The sequence below is a fragment of the Zootoca vivipara genome, chromosome 16 (genome assembly GCF_963506605.1).
Source record: "Zootoca vivipara chromosome 16, rZooViv1.1, whole genome shotgun sequence".
In the NCBI taxonomy this organism is placed as follows: Eukaryota; Metazoa; Chordata; class Lepidosauria; order Squamata; family Lacertidae; genus Zootoca; species Zootoca vivipara.
In genome coordinates, this window is record NC_083291.1 from 42,243,722 (window position 1) to 42,258,384 (window position 14,663).

Below are 14,663 nucleotides of genomic sequence, written 5' to 3' on the forward strand. Positions count from 1 at the left end.
CACTGGATCTGGATGTTTTAGGCTGTTTGTTGAGAGCTCTGCTTGCAGACAGATGAATATGGTGTAAAAGTACATATAGTGGTGCAGCAATAAAACTGCTCACACATTTGCAAAGCTAAGCAGGGTCCAGTATGGTTTCAAATGGGATGGGAGACCGTGTGTTGAGATTCCTGCATTGCAAGGGGTTGGACTTCCAACCCTACAACTCTATGGTTCTATGTAGATTTGCTGAAAAATAGTATCTTTGACAATATGCTAAAAATTAGTAACAATGACAGCTTTGTAAAAAAAGACAATAACCTCTCTAGCTGTTGTCCTGGAATGCTCCTCAAGGTTCTAAGTGTTCCAGAGTGAAAAGCATTTACTGTACTGGGCTGTGTGCTGAGGTTGCAGAGGTAATAGTAGGGCAATACATTCCATTGTATTGTGGCACTGTGGAATAAACCACAGAGCTTAGGGCTTGCAGACTAGAGGGTCGGCGGTTTGAATCCCTGTGATGGGTTGCGCTCCCATTGCTTGGTCCCTGCTTCTGCCAACCTAGCAGTTCGAAAGCATGTCAAAGTGGAAGCAGATAAACAGGTATCGCTCCGGCAGGAAGGTAAACGGCATTTCCGTGCGCTGCTCTGGTCTTGCCAGAAGCGGCTTAGTCATGCTGGCCACATGACCCGGAAGCTGTACTCCCTCAGCCAGTAAAGCGAGATGAGTGCCGCAACCCCAGAGTCGTCTGCGACTGGACCTAACGGTCAGGGGTCCCTTTACCTTTACATTCCATTGTAGTGATTAGTAGGGTAGGAAGGGATGTCCTGGTAGACAACCATCGAGTTGGGTCGTTGCATCTGGACACATGTAACGCACATATCCCTGACACAATAAAGTGGAGACCTCTGGGTTTTGCGTCAGTCTCTGTTAGGCCTCTGAGTATATATAAACTTGAATTCAGGGCTTGTTTTCCCCATGGTAATGGAACAGGCTTAACAGGACTCAAACATTAGGTTTAATTTAGGGTAGAATTGGCAACAATTACTTCTACAAAGTGAATGAAGATCCAACGCTGGTTACCAAACCGGAACGCTTTACCCGGAGAGTGCTTTGAGACCAAAAAAATGAAAAGCACCACAAGCAGAAATCTTACTGCACACACAAGACACAGTTCAACGCTACTTTATTGACACTCATGAATTAGAGAAATATAAAATGGTGTGTTTTTAAAAATGGCTCTCCTCTACTTTCAGGGCTGAGTCCCACTTAGGAAAGGTTCCATATTTTGTCTTAGGTTTGGTTCCTCTGTCAGTGGAACCAGAGCGGCATCATGCATGTATGTAGATAATCGTAGGCTGGAATTCTCCATGGACAAAGACAACAGGCATATAAAAGTTATGACGCTGGAAGATGAGCCCCTCAGGTCAGAAGGCATCCACATGCTACTGAGGAAGAGCGGAGGACAAGTACAAGTAGATTCAGAGCTGATGAAGTGGCTGGGCCAAAGCCGAAAGGATATGCCTGGAAGCAATTCTTGTGTTAAAGGAGCATGCTGGCTTAGAAGTCAGTTCCATTGGAACCAGCGGGGTTTTCACATAAATGGGTTTGAAGACAGGAAAGGCAGTTCAATTTGTAGGGCTAGAAGGGGAATAAGAACACAAGGTGTAGGGAAGGAGGGCAGTGAGCCCAGGACATGGTGTAGGAACATGGACAGCTACTAGGCCATAAAAAGGGATGGGGTGGGACTTAGGGGTCCAAGGATAGCCAATACAGATGGGCAGGGAACCTGTAGCCCTCCAGATGTTGATGAACTGCAGCTGCCATTGTCTCTCTCTGCTGGCTCCCCTGCCTGAGGCTGATGGGAATGGGGAGTGCAGCAACATCTGGAGGATTCCTCATTGCTGGACAATAGGGACACAGTGTGTGTGTGGGGGGAACCTGCAATGTCAAAGCCAAAGAGCTTCAAGCGCTGGGGGTGGGGGTGGGATTCTTGTCTGCAGCCTGGATTCTTTGCTTGGGAGATGCTTCTCTGCTGACTTGTGCTGAAGGCCCCACAAAGCCTGTGGTCCATGCATGGAGCCTCTGTGAGGGGGCAGGATCAGAGCTCATGGTCCTGTGGTCTGATGGGGAGATCTGTGGGGGAAAAACAGGTTTGGTCGGGAAATCTGGGCTTCTGATGACACCTGCAACAAGCTGTAACCTGGCATCCTATCCTTCCCCCTCAGCGTCTGGTTCTGTGCTCATAATCCCATATGTGAATTGAAAACCAGGCGGTGACGAGATGTATGGAAAGCAACCCTCAACCTCCCTCCCCCAGCTGTGAGAGCAGCAGGGTGGTTAAAGGGTGCTCTACGGGGGAAGTAACTATGACTTCTTCCCTAGGTCCTTCTCTACCATCCCCTCTCTGCCTTCCAAATGAACAGCACGCTTATCTGAGCAAAAATATATGGAAATTGTGTGCGAATTAGAATCAGGACTGCCTGTACTCTGTACAAACAAATATTTGACATTATGTTGGAAAAGGGGGCCTCATATACAGATTTTGGGAATTCCCTTGGAAATACAGTTATGTTGAGGGTCTGGCCAAACCAGGGGTCTCTAACAGATTTCTCAGCTATGTGACCAAACTACAATTCCCATGATCCTTTGGGAGAAGCCATGACAGTTACAGTGACAAAAAAGTCACCTGAGGACACTTCCAGGCAGCTGCTGTTTTTGGGTTGGGTTCAATCAATACTGACACATTCAGCTTGCACCATTATAATTGATTAGGAGGTCTTGCACAACAAACCCACTTAAAAGATCAGATTTTTTTGCAATAAGGAAAGTAGCAGGTCAGGAAAATGCCCTGGGATGTATGGGATAGCACTTGCTTTGATGCAACCATCCTCTAACCTTCCCACAAACAAATGAGAATGGATGCTCACTAAATACCCAACGCTGTATGATCTGCCTGCAAACAAATCAGGATTAATGCTCAATCAGCAGGTCATTTGGTGTTATGATGTCATCTCTGTTTTATATACATTATAACATGAAATAATAATATAAAACTTTGCAAAAATAGAATGAAAATAAATAGAAGCACCCCCTGCTTCCTGCCTAAGAAAAGCTTAGTCCTCTGCGCCTTGGACTACAACTCCCATCAATCCTTAGTCAGCAGGTTGGGGAAGAGACTGCAAGAGAGAGAGCAGGAAATGGGGACTTACTGCAGGGCTGGTGATTTCAGGGTTCTGGGGGCGGCTCCGGCGGGGGGCGCAGGTGATAACGGAAGGCCGCATCTGAAAGATCAGGGAAAGAGGTGTTTTGAGCTGGAGATGAGGAAGGACAAGGCGAAGGTGGAAGGAGCGCTTAGCCAGGACTTACCTGCTGCAACTGGGAGACAGTGGGGGCTGGATCCAGGAGGGGCTTCCTCAGGGGACATTTATATGGGCAGGATGGGTGAAGCGCTCGAGAGTCTCTGCAAGGCTCAGGTCTGGATGTGGTGACACAGGGAACAGCAATCGGGATCTGTGCAGCAGGAGGAACCCTCTGTTCCAGGGAGCTGAAGAGAGAGATAGAGAGAGTTGCCTATACAGTACAGCAGAGGTTTCCAACCTTTCTGACTCCGTGGCTCCCTAACCAACTACATTCTTCCTGCAGCACCCCTGTAGGGCTCAGGAGCCCAGTTAGGTCACCCCTTGTCTACAGAACTGGCAGCCCCTCGCCCTTTTTTAAACACCCTCCCTTGTGGAGTGTTCCCTCAGCCTCCTCTCCTCTCCCCTCTCCTTCGGAGTCCTCTGGACAACTGCTGGTGCCACTCCTGGTTTCTGAGCTCCCCCCCCCCCAAGAGAGGTGCCTCCTCACACTGTCCCCCAGGGGCCGGGGAAGCACCCCCTGGCCAGCCCCAGAGCACCCTTCGCCTGGGGAGCTTGTAGCCAAGGCTGCCGCAAGAAACAGCTGTGCAAGCCTTTGGGAGGCAGAGACAAGAGAGGGCATCAGAGGGGAGGAAAGAGGGGCAGAGGCCAGGGTTGTCCGCTACACCCCGGACCATCATTCAAGGCACCTCAGGGTGCCATGGCAACCACTTCAGTATACAAATGCAGGGGTGGAGGAAGGGGGGGTGGGGGTGGACCACCCCAGGTGTCTTTGCTGAGGAGGATGACATTTGGCCCGCAACTCCCAAGCCTACCCTGAGCCGTCAGGGGAAGCGGGAGCGGTGCCGCTTTGCTGGTGGCGTTCCCCCACTTCCCCCTTCGTTTTGACAGCTTGGGGGAGGCTTGGGAGTTGTGGGTGAGCGGCACACTGAATGACTGCCATCAGTGGGTTGCTCTGCCCCTGGCTGCAGGGCGGGTGCACTGCTCTGGGCTCCCAAGTGGCCATCCCGCACCTGGGAGGGCACCCTCCGCACTCCGCCCCCTCAGGAGCGCCCCCTGCCCTGGGCAGCCCGGCCAAATGCTCCTGCATTGAGCCACAGCCTGTTTGAGGGCCAATTGCCATGCTGTGAACTGCTCTGAGATCTATGGATGAAAGATAGTATATACATTTGATTGATTGATTGATTAATTAACTAATTAATAATAATAATAATCTAGAGAGTCTCTCTTTGGACTCTGGGGTCTTAGCCTCACATCACAGGAAACAGCAGTGAAGAAGTGGCTGCTCTAAATTTAACGTTGTGCACCCACCAAAAACCCCACCTCTCGCTTCAGGGATTAGGGACGGAGTGTCTTGTTTCTTCCTTAAAGTCTTGCACTTTCTCACTTTCCCTGTGGAAGTTAAGCCCCGCCTGCAATGTGGAAGGGGGCATGCCTGACCCCACACTAGATCTCTGCCACTTGGATGCCAGGCTAAGCAGTGGCCCTGTGTCAGAACTTGCCCGTCAGGAGGTGGCTATATGAAGCTCTCTGGGAGACTTTGGACCAGTCCCTGTTTCTCAGCCTGATCACAATAAACTGGGAGGAGAGCAGAAACTCATGTCCTCTGTTAGTCTTCATGCTCTGGCAGAGGAGAAGGTGGCATCTAGAGAGATGAGACTTAACTACAGCTTTATACCCAGACAGAACTATGGCTTGTATTCATCCCCACCCCCAGTTTTTTTTAAATATAAGCACAACCTATACAATTAATATAAAATAGTCTATACAGCTTATTCATTCTACACTCGGACTGAAGCTGAGAAATTAATGACTTGCCCAAGGCTCTTCCATCCCAATTAAAATGCACCTGGTCCCCAAGGATCTGGGACCTTTTCAAATAGGAAACCATCATTTCCAGACAATTTGCATGCCTATAAATATGTGCACCTTTAGGCTTAACTACAGAAAATATAATTAATGCCTAATTTACAAATGAAATTTAGTCTTCTACTCTGAATACATTTTATAAAGTTGTGTGTTTGTACATTTGTATGCCACTGTTCCTCCAAGAAGCGCACTGTGGCGAACATGATTATCCTCCTGCCCATTTAATCTTCACCCAGAGCCGTCCTTCCCCTTGGGTTTAATGGTGTGTTGCACCAGGGCACTGGGACGCTCGGGGGCGCCCCAGCAAGTGGGGGAGCCGCGCGGCTTCGCCCAGCTGGGGCACGGAAGGGGCGCCTAAGGCTGGCCCTGCACCCTCCTCCAGTCCTGCGCAGTGGCAGGGAAGGGCTGGAGAAGCGCTTCGGCGACCAATTGCGGCGCCCGTCGGTCATTGCACCCGCCTCCTGGGCGCGCACACCAAGGGGCGGAGGGAGGCTGATCAATGCGCGCCCGGCTCGCCGCCGCCGCCGATTGCTGCCTCCTCCTCTTCCAGCCTCCGAGCCTCGTCGGGGAGGCTCCGCCGGCCAGGATGGCTCTGCCGCTGCACCCTTCCGCGCCTGCTCTCCTGCTGCTGCTGCTGCTGCTGCTGCTGCCGCTACCGCTGCCCGAGACGCTGCTGGGCGCCAACCGCACCCAGGCGAAGAGCCGCCCGCCTGTTGGTGCTCGGCTGGAGCGTGCGTGCCGCTAATTTATGAATGAATGGGGGTCGCGAGGCGCAGCTGGCCAATCACAGAGTCGCGCTAGCCACGCGCGCTGGAACCTGCTCCCTTTCAGCGGGGGAGTCCGAGGAAGGGCGTCCTGCAAAGGCTTCAGCCTCCCCTTTGCTGACTCCTCAGACCCCGAAGGGGCGGCTCACAAGAGCGCCCTGCTCTGCCCACCTCAGCATCCGAGACGGGGGGGGGGGTGCGGAAGGTGTCTTGCGCCATCCCCAGCAGGCTTGTTCAGGTGTTCTGACGGCCCTGTCTTCACAACTACTTTGTGAGGTAGGTTAGGCTGAGAGATTGTGACGGGCCTGAGGATGACTAGTTCGTGAGCTTCATGGCTGAGTGAGGATTTGAACCATGGTCTCTAACCACTGAAGAGTGGAAATATAATAATAATAATAATAATAATAATAATAATAATAATAATAATAATAATAAAATGTTGTTCAGTGGCACCTAAGAGACCAACTAAGTTTGTTCTTGGTATAAGCTTTCATGTGCATGCACACTTCGTCAGAAAGCTCCCCCTTCCTCCAAGTGCCTCAAGACAGTGTACATGGCTTCTACAGAGTACAGTGTCCATTTTATCCTCGCAACAATCCTGTAAGGTAGACTAGTCTGAAACTAGGATGGGCCCAAGGTCACCCAGTGAGCTTCATGGCTGAGTGAGAATGTGAATCCTGGTCCCTCAAGTCCTAGTCCAGCACTCTAACCACTGTTCTGCACTGCCTCTCTCAGATTTATCAGTGCATTGGTGATTCTAACGCATGCCAGCAACTGCATAGCTCTAAAAGCAGATGTTAGAGCAAATTAATTCAGAATAAAAACATGTTTTGCAAAAGTAGTGGAAGATGGACTAAGTGAGGGCAAATCATGAACTCTGGACTCAAGGCTGATTTTCCCCATCTATGAAATGGGAATAACAGTGACCAACTCCACAAGAGTATTATTAGGAGAAATTGGATAAAACATGGTAAAGTACTTGGTCAATGAACTGAGAGAGCTGTCTTCATAATAATAATAAATCAAATCCTGTATGTACGCTTTTACACACATTTTGCTTCCTGCGATGTCTTCTAACAGCGTCCCCACCACACCTAGCTCCACCAGGGCTGCAGACACTATTTTCTAGGCCCGGTTCAGAGCTTTAGCTGTTCAACCACCAACCTGGAAGTGGCAAGAAATCTGTTTGTGACTTGGGCAGCACCCAGCACAGAGCGCCCAGAATGCACACACAAAACCCTGCCGTGTGACAGATGCTTCTGGGCTGTGCATTGTGGGTTCACTCTTCTTGCACAACGGGGAGCTGGTGGGATTAGAGGAAGTGGATGTTACACAGGACATCCCAGTGCGAGCCATAGCTCAGAGGCATAGCACCTGTTTTGCATGCAAAGGCCCCTAGTTCAGTCCCCAGCATCTCCAGGTAGGGCTGGGAGAGAATAATAGAATCACGGAGTTGGGAGATACCCCAAGGGTCATCTAGTCCAACCCTCTGCAAGGCAGGAATCTCAACTAGATCATCATACAAGAAAAGTGTCACCCAACCTCTGCTTAGAAACCTCCAAGAGTCCACCACCTCCTGAGGGAGACTGTTTCACTGTCCAACAGCTCTTAATGTTAGAAAGTTCTTTCTGGTGTTAAGTCAGAATCTCCTGTCTTACAACTTGAACCTATTGTTTCTGCTCCTACCCTGGCAAAACCAGCAGTTTTCTATTGAGAACCATTTGCTCTAATCACTGGTAAAATGTGAGTTTTCCTGGAGGAAGTGCCAGGGCAAAAAACCAAACCCTATTGGGCAGGGAACTTTAAAGAGCAAAGCTTGGAGAGTGTGACGCAACCGGATGTCTGAACCCTATAAATCAGCAAGCCTCCGTTCTTCAAGTCTTGTGTCACCCTTGGAAAGAGAGCACCATGAACATCATGGTGAGGGTCACAATGAAACACCTTACAGGGCTGTTTTAAGGGTTGCCAGAGGCTGGAGCCCAAACATTTCAATACAGTAGTTGCATTAAAAATGCTGAGCCTCCCCCCCTCTTATGCTACAGCGCCCCCTGGTGGTCCTCAAGGTCACTCACGCTGCCACAGGCCCGCAGGTCGATCGCTTGACTTTCGACGCCCTCTGCCCATGCAAGCTTCGTTCGGGGCTTCTCACATCCACACTGGGCTTGCGTTTGATCGCATAGACGGGCAGCCGATGGGCTGGGAAGCGGGGGAACCTCGGCTCGTTCTCAAAAGACGATTGACCTGGAAAGAGAGCGCCAATGAAACGTCTTGCAGTGCAACTTGACAGCAGGATGGACAGAGGCACGTTTAGGTGGGGGTGCTGTCAGGGTCGGCTCACCCATGAGGCAAGGCAAGGCAACCGCCTCAGGCAGCAAGATCCCCGGAGGCAGTGGATCCCGATGTAGATCTTTATCCCCCTGTTGCTCCTGGTGTTGAGCTTCACTCCTCCCTCCTTTCCTGGTGAAAAGGGGGCACCATTTTGTGGTTCACCTCAGGTACCAAAATGTCTGGGGCTGACCCTGGGTGCTGTGGTTTGGGACTGGGAACGAGAGCAAAAATGGACCTGGCACTGGCAGCAAGCAAGTTCTGCAAATGTGGGTTTCCCATTATGCAACGGAGACTGGAGGCCCTTGAGACTGGTAGGGCAGAAGGCATGGAGACCCAGAGAAGGTGGAGCCCAGGAGAAGCAGAGCCAACTCAGCCCTCTTTTATCCCCATCTTCCTCCCTGCTGACTTCTATAACGGCAACACGGAGCCTAAGGAGGGGGAAGCAGGCAGGCAGGCAGGCAGGCAGGCAAGCAAGCAAGCAGGGTCGTGGCCTGGCCTGGGCTGTGTGGAAGTGAGAAGGGCAGGCAGATGGAGGTTGTTGGGACAGTGATGATGCATTTGTCCTAAAGGCCTAGCCTCTGCTGCAGTTATGGAGGATGATGCCATTTGGAAACCATTGAGTTGGGCGCTAAATTGTTGCCTTAAAAAAAAAAAAGACCAGCTTCCTTCCTTTACCAACCTGGAGCGCTCCAAATATTTTTGACTCCAGTTCCCATCAGCCCCAGCAAGCATGGTGTTATAAGAATTTTGAGGTCATATATATATAATAATTGTTCATAAAACATGTACATGAATGTACAGAAACATGTCTGAAGCAGCACAGGAAGACAGGCCTGACTGACACCATTTTGACTCTCTCTCTCTGACCAGGTGTTCCTCTGCAAGGAAGAAGGGGGGTGGGGGGAACCTTCTCATTGTCTCAGGAATTAAAGTGATAATCCCTGGCATCCTGATACCTGGGTGCCAGACAAAAGGGTGTGATTAACTTGGCTGGGAAACAGGGAAATGTAAATATCTCTCTTTTTTGTTGATTAGGTTTTGGGGGCAGGGGGCAGGGTCCAGGATGCTCAGATTACTGCCACCAGACCTCCCCTTTCATGATGTACCTATGATGAATCTAGGGAGAGGGGTCTTGGGCTACACCCCTTCTGTGACATATGGATGATGCTTCTGGGGGGTGGGCTGAAACCAATTTCAAATTTCTTTTTAAGGGCAAGACACCTTTGTTTGGGGTTCCTTCCTTGTTCTCCTGCGTGAGAGGAAGGACCCTGTTGCAACAGCGAAAATAAAGGCTTTGCTTCTCAAACTTCTCTGGTTGGCCTCTGTTATATTCTCCAACCGATGGAGAACCCAATAAGGGAATAAGGGCAGATTTTTGCCCATATCAATGGCCAATGGTCAGGAATGATATTTTTGCCTTATAGCGGGGCTTGTTAAAATGATTTGCCTTATAGCGGGGCTTCTTAAAAGAGTGCTCGGCATGAGACAGTTGTCAGTTTTTAAGGCGGAACCCCCTTCTAGAGCAAAGAACGCTATTGCACTCCAGCTTCCATCAGCTCCCACAAGTATGGCCAACAGTCAGGGGAAATCGGAGTCCAGCAGCAGTGCAATCCTACCCTTGTCGTCTCAGCAGTAATCCCCATTGAGTTCAATGAGACTTACTCCCAGGTAAACAGGTTTAGGATTGGAGGGCTGGATACATCTTGTTTCAAGTGCTTGTGCAATTACATGCATGAGCATGAATACTAAGGCGCTGCTTCACATACTGCACTGGAGGAAGTCAATTTTGTACTGTTGATAACATCCTGTGTAATCTGCTATATCCGTAACCAAAAGGACAAACACCACCTGGACTTTTGTCCAGAAGAGGCTCTTGCAGAACAAATGAAGGCTTTGTGGCTCTGGCTGGGATCCTTATTATGAAAAGCAGCCATGTTATAAGTGTGTCTCTGTTTTCTTGAGTGTGTGCCTGCCATGATTCCACAGGAGCACAGAAAAGGCACAGAACATGGCACTGGGCACCACATCCAACTTTTGGAGAATCTCCGCTTTCATCTAAAAAGAAGCTGTGAGAAACACATTGGGAAATGCCAGCGAAGTGGCTGACCTTGATTTCCTGTGGTTAGAAGTGGTGCCTGACATAGCTTTTGGCTCCTCCCCATGACTAGAAATTATGCAGGAAGGGAAACACTGAAGAATAAATTTGCTAAATGAGAGTCTATAAAAAGAGCACAAGCAACAGGCATCAGCATTCATTTTTTAAAATGTAGGATTCGGATTGTCTGGATGCAGATTTTTATTTTATTGTTTAGTGCAGAGGTCACAGAGCCATTGCTCTCTACATGGTGTGGACTGAATGGTAGCAACTGTCCAGGATCTAACGCAAGAGGGTCCTTCTAATCTTGCTACCAGGAATCCTTTAATCAGAGATGGCTGGAATGAAAGCTCTGGACTTCATTCATGTTTCCGTTCTGCTTCTCTCCAAGTCTGAAGATAAAGGGAATACAGTGGAACCTCGGTTTATGCCTACCTCCGTTTACGAAAACCTCTGTTTACAAACTCCGTGGACCCGGAAGTGTTTTCATCCAGGTTCCGCGGTGTCAGATGTGCAGATGCGATCTGCACAGTGCGTGCATGCGTGCACACAAGTGCTCTATTGGCGCTTTGCACATGTGCAGAAGCGTGCCTTCAGCGAGCGAATGCCTCGGCAAGTGAATGCCTCCACGGAACGGATTGCGTTTGCAAACCGAGGTACCACTGTAGTATAAAAATATTCCTGTGCTGGGACACAGGTGGCGCTGTGGGTTAAACCACAGAGCCTAGGGCTTGCCGATCAGAAGGTCAGTGGTTCGAATCCCCACGACGGGGTGAGCTCCCGTTGCTCAGTCCCTGCTCCTGCCCACCTAGCAGTTCGAAAGCACGTCAAAGTGCAAGTAGATAAATAGGTACCACTCCGGTGGGAAGGTAAACGGTGTTTCCGTGCGCTGGTCTGGTTCGCCAGAAGCAGCTTAGTCATGCTGGCCACATGACCTGGGAGCTGTATGCCAGCTCCCTCGGCCAATAAAGCAAGATGAGCGCCACAACCCCAGAGTTGTCCATGACTGGACCTAATGGTCAGGGGTCCCTTTACCTTTAGTCCTGTGTTGACTTTGTAGCCATGAAGATTTCAGAGACAAAAGGGGAAGATACTCAGGTGTCAACAAATTCCACAAAATCACTGCCTTTCCAAGTTCTGTTTTCAGCTGCTTTCCCCCTGAGGTGCAGACTTTTAACTTTTTTAAAAACTCCCAAACTGACTTTGTCTGGCACCTGTCCCAACCAGTCAGGGATTATTATTATTACTTATTAAATTTATATACCGCCCTATACCCAGCGGTCTCAGGGCGGTTCACAGAATATAAGCTTTACCACCCCACCCCACCAGTCACACAGGGAACGTGATCCTCACTTCTCTTAGGCTTCCAGAGAATGCCACATGGCCAATCTGACTTAGCAATGCACTGATACAGTCTCCTGCTTGGCCACAGACCCTCTCCAAAAGACCAGGGGAGTTTTGAGGAGCAGCACTTCTCCACCCCCCCCACCCCATGTGGGGCAGCCTCCTGTTTGCCATGATAACTAGAGCAGCTTTCTGGGCTGCTTGTGAGGATCAATTGCTCTGAATGAGTCTGTTGAGAACTGCAACATTCTAAGTCTTAGGGCAGATGCAGAAAAAGGACTTGTTACAGCCCTCCTAGGACTGAACTGCCTCAGGGTGCAGATCCCATTCTGAATGCCCCTCATTCAAAAAAGAAAATAAGAAATTAAAAATCCTATACCCATAAAAAACGAACCCAATTGGGAAAAGAGCCTAGCTGAGCCATGCTAGGTATCCATGTGCAGGCAGACTTGGCTTTCATTCATTCATTGATTCATCCATTTATTTAAAACAGGGATGAGGGATGGGGAAGCTGTAGCCCCCCCTCCCTGCCAGCGTGACTGAAGGTCAGGGGATAATGGGAGCTGTATTCCAATGGCATCTGGAGGGCCACAGTTTCCCCATCCCTGATTTTTTTTAAAATTAAATACCTGATATCCCTTTTAAGGCAAAGCATTCAAATACATATGCAGTTCCCTCCATCTGCATTCTATGTGCAGTTCTAGGTAGGCAATGCCACTTGCCTTTTCTGAGTGCATAAGTCTGGACCTCAAAGAAAATGTCTGGACTGAATGCTCCTGCCTTTTTTCGAAGTGGGTGGAACAATGGCATTGACTAATGGTTCCTGTTCAGACAGGTACTGGTGTGGCACCCAACACCACTTCAGGAAGCAATGTGCCTCTAGACCTGCGTTCATATGTTGTGGGATTAGTTAATTAGCAGTGCACCTTGTCCCATATTCATGCCAGTTCTCGCTTGTTTCAGAGCGCTTGCCCAGATTTATGGTGGGGAAAGCTATTGGGGATGAGAGCCAACTTCACATCATAATATGCGTGAAACTGAGGACAATACTGAGGACAATCCTGCCTGGATCTGCCAAAGTGAGTTCAAGTCCATGAAAGCTACTGATGCAAGACATAAATAGGTCTCAATGTGCCAAGAGGCCCTTTGTTGACCCGGCCCCTTCAGCTATACTGAGCCCCACTTTTCCTGCTCTAGGCAGGTAAGACAGAACACTTCCCCCACCCAAAGGGGATTCTAACACCCCTTATTTTTGTGGGCTGCAGTCAAGATGAGCTCATGGTGTGCTACCATGATCACTGTAAAAGACAGAAGTCTCTGCCACAGAGAGCATACAATCCAAATTCCAACCGTGAAGACAACAGCGGGGAAAGGAGGATAGACATAGACAAGGGTAATGTATGCAAATCTAAAAGGAACCACCAGGTGGTGGGGATAAACTGTCAGCCTATAAATCTATAAAACAAATAAAAATAAAAGTATGCATATTGAAAAATCAGAAGGAGGTTAATATGTGAATGAAATATTGCAAGCAGATTCAAATTAAAAATGGAAAATTTTCTTCCCCCCCCCAATATACTTCCACTCTAATTGCACCTCTAAGGGTGAATCGGTGGGGTGTGTGGAGCAAGGCAGTGTTAGAGCCCTGGCAGTGGCTGGCCCTGTGAAGGGGGCCACTGAGGAGAATCTAAGTGGGGACACCTGGGAGAGCAGAGATGGTGTTGCCTCTCCCAGGCCAAGCACAGCTGGAGCCTGCAATTGCTTTTCATGCCCTCAGGATAGGGCTGATAAGTACAGCATTAGCCTCAGCAGGGAGCCAGTTAAAGGGGATGTGCTTGTTTTAACTGCTACATCCCACTGCCTCTGAGGCTGCAAAAGGGAGCAGGGGAAGTTGCACACAAACTGCATTGAAGCAAGAGGCAAGGCATGGATGGGTTTGTGGGACTCACCTTCCAAGATGTAGACCTTGAATCCACTGCTGATGCCTGTGGTGTAGTGAAGATCAGCCAAGGCCATCTCTGCTAGGAGGTCCTCACAGGAGAGTTGCAGCTTGTTCAGGAGAAATTCACTGCAGAAATCAGGGCCACCCTGAATCTAAATGTTTATGGTAATCTGCTCAAGCTGTGGGTATTTCAAGATCTTTCCCTACTCCAGCAAAGGGAGGCTCTGAATGCGCCCCCTTTTCTCCCCAGGGCTGAAGGGGACCACCAGTTCTCTGGACCCAACAGATTGTTCTTCGAAGAGTGCGACTTTCCTGCACCACCCACAGCATCCCTTCTTGAACTTTTGGATTTCTACATCGCAGAGGCAGAGAGGTGGGGCTAGAATTGGCCAGTTCCAACAGGCCTGACACCCTCCTCTCCCCTCTCTTGTTAGCCCCCTCAGGGCAAGTGTGCGTGTGTCTATGCACTATGTCACACCCTTGTGGGGAGGGGGAAGAGAGTGCAGTGCCCCCCAAGAGGCAGGTGTGCAGCAGATGGCAAAGGGGGGGGGTGGGATATTCCAAGGAGACGATTTGTACAGAGCTTCCATTGACAAATGCTGGAAGAGCAAGGAAGCACTTGGTGGGGGATCAGGAGGTTGAGCATAAATTTGGGGAGAGTCTGATCTGCTAATATCAGTGTCTGTGGAGGTGTTACAGTTTGCATTTTATACTTTCTTTTCTGCTTTGTACATCGTACGCCGGCTCCCTCGGCCAATAACGCGAGATGAGCGCCGCAATCCCAGAGTCGGTCACGACTGGACCTAATGGTCAGGGGTCCCTTTACCTTTACATCATACAGTTGCTCAAAGCAAGCAATTTACTACAGAAATATGGCTCACACTTTGAAAAGCCTATATCAGTTTTCATTTCTAATTTGGTATTAGTTGATCAGTCAAATACATAAAAGGACAAATGGCAGGGAAGGGTCTCAGAGGTCCATCCTA

General features: G+C 49.5%; 1 protein-coding gene across 1 annotated transcript; it reads right to left on the reverse strand.

Moving 5' to 3' along the window:
• Window positions 1-1,145: 1,145 nt before the first annotated feature.
• On the reverse strand, window positions 1,146-14,006 carry LOC118075478 (uncharacterized). Its single transcript, XM_035097487.2, has 5 exons — window positions 13,685-14,006; window positions 8,041-8,209; window positions 3,346-3,523; window positions 3,189-3,260; window positions 1,146-2,112 (listed from the first exon to the last, which is right to left on the reverse strand). The coding sequence occupies exons 1-5, from the start codon at window positions 13,749-13,751 to the stop codon at window positions 1,942-1,944; spliced, it is 657 nt and encodes a 218-aa protein (XP_034953378.1). The 5' UTR covers window positions 13,752-14,006; the 3' UTR covers window positions 1,146-1,941.
• Between the last annotated feature and the right edge of the window lie 657 nt (window positions 14,007-14,663).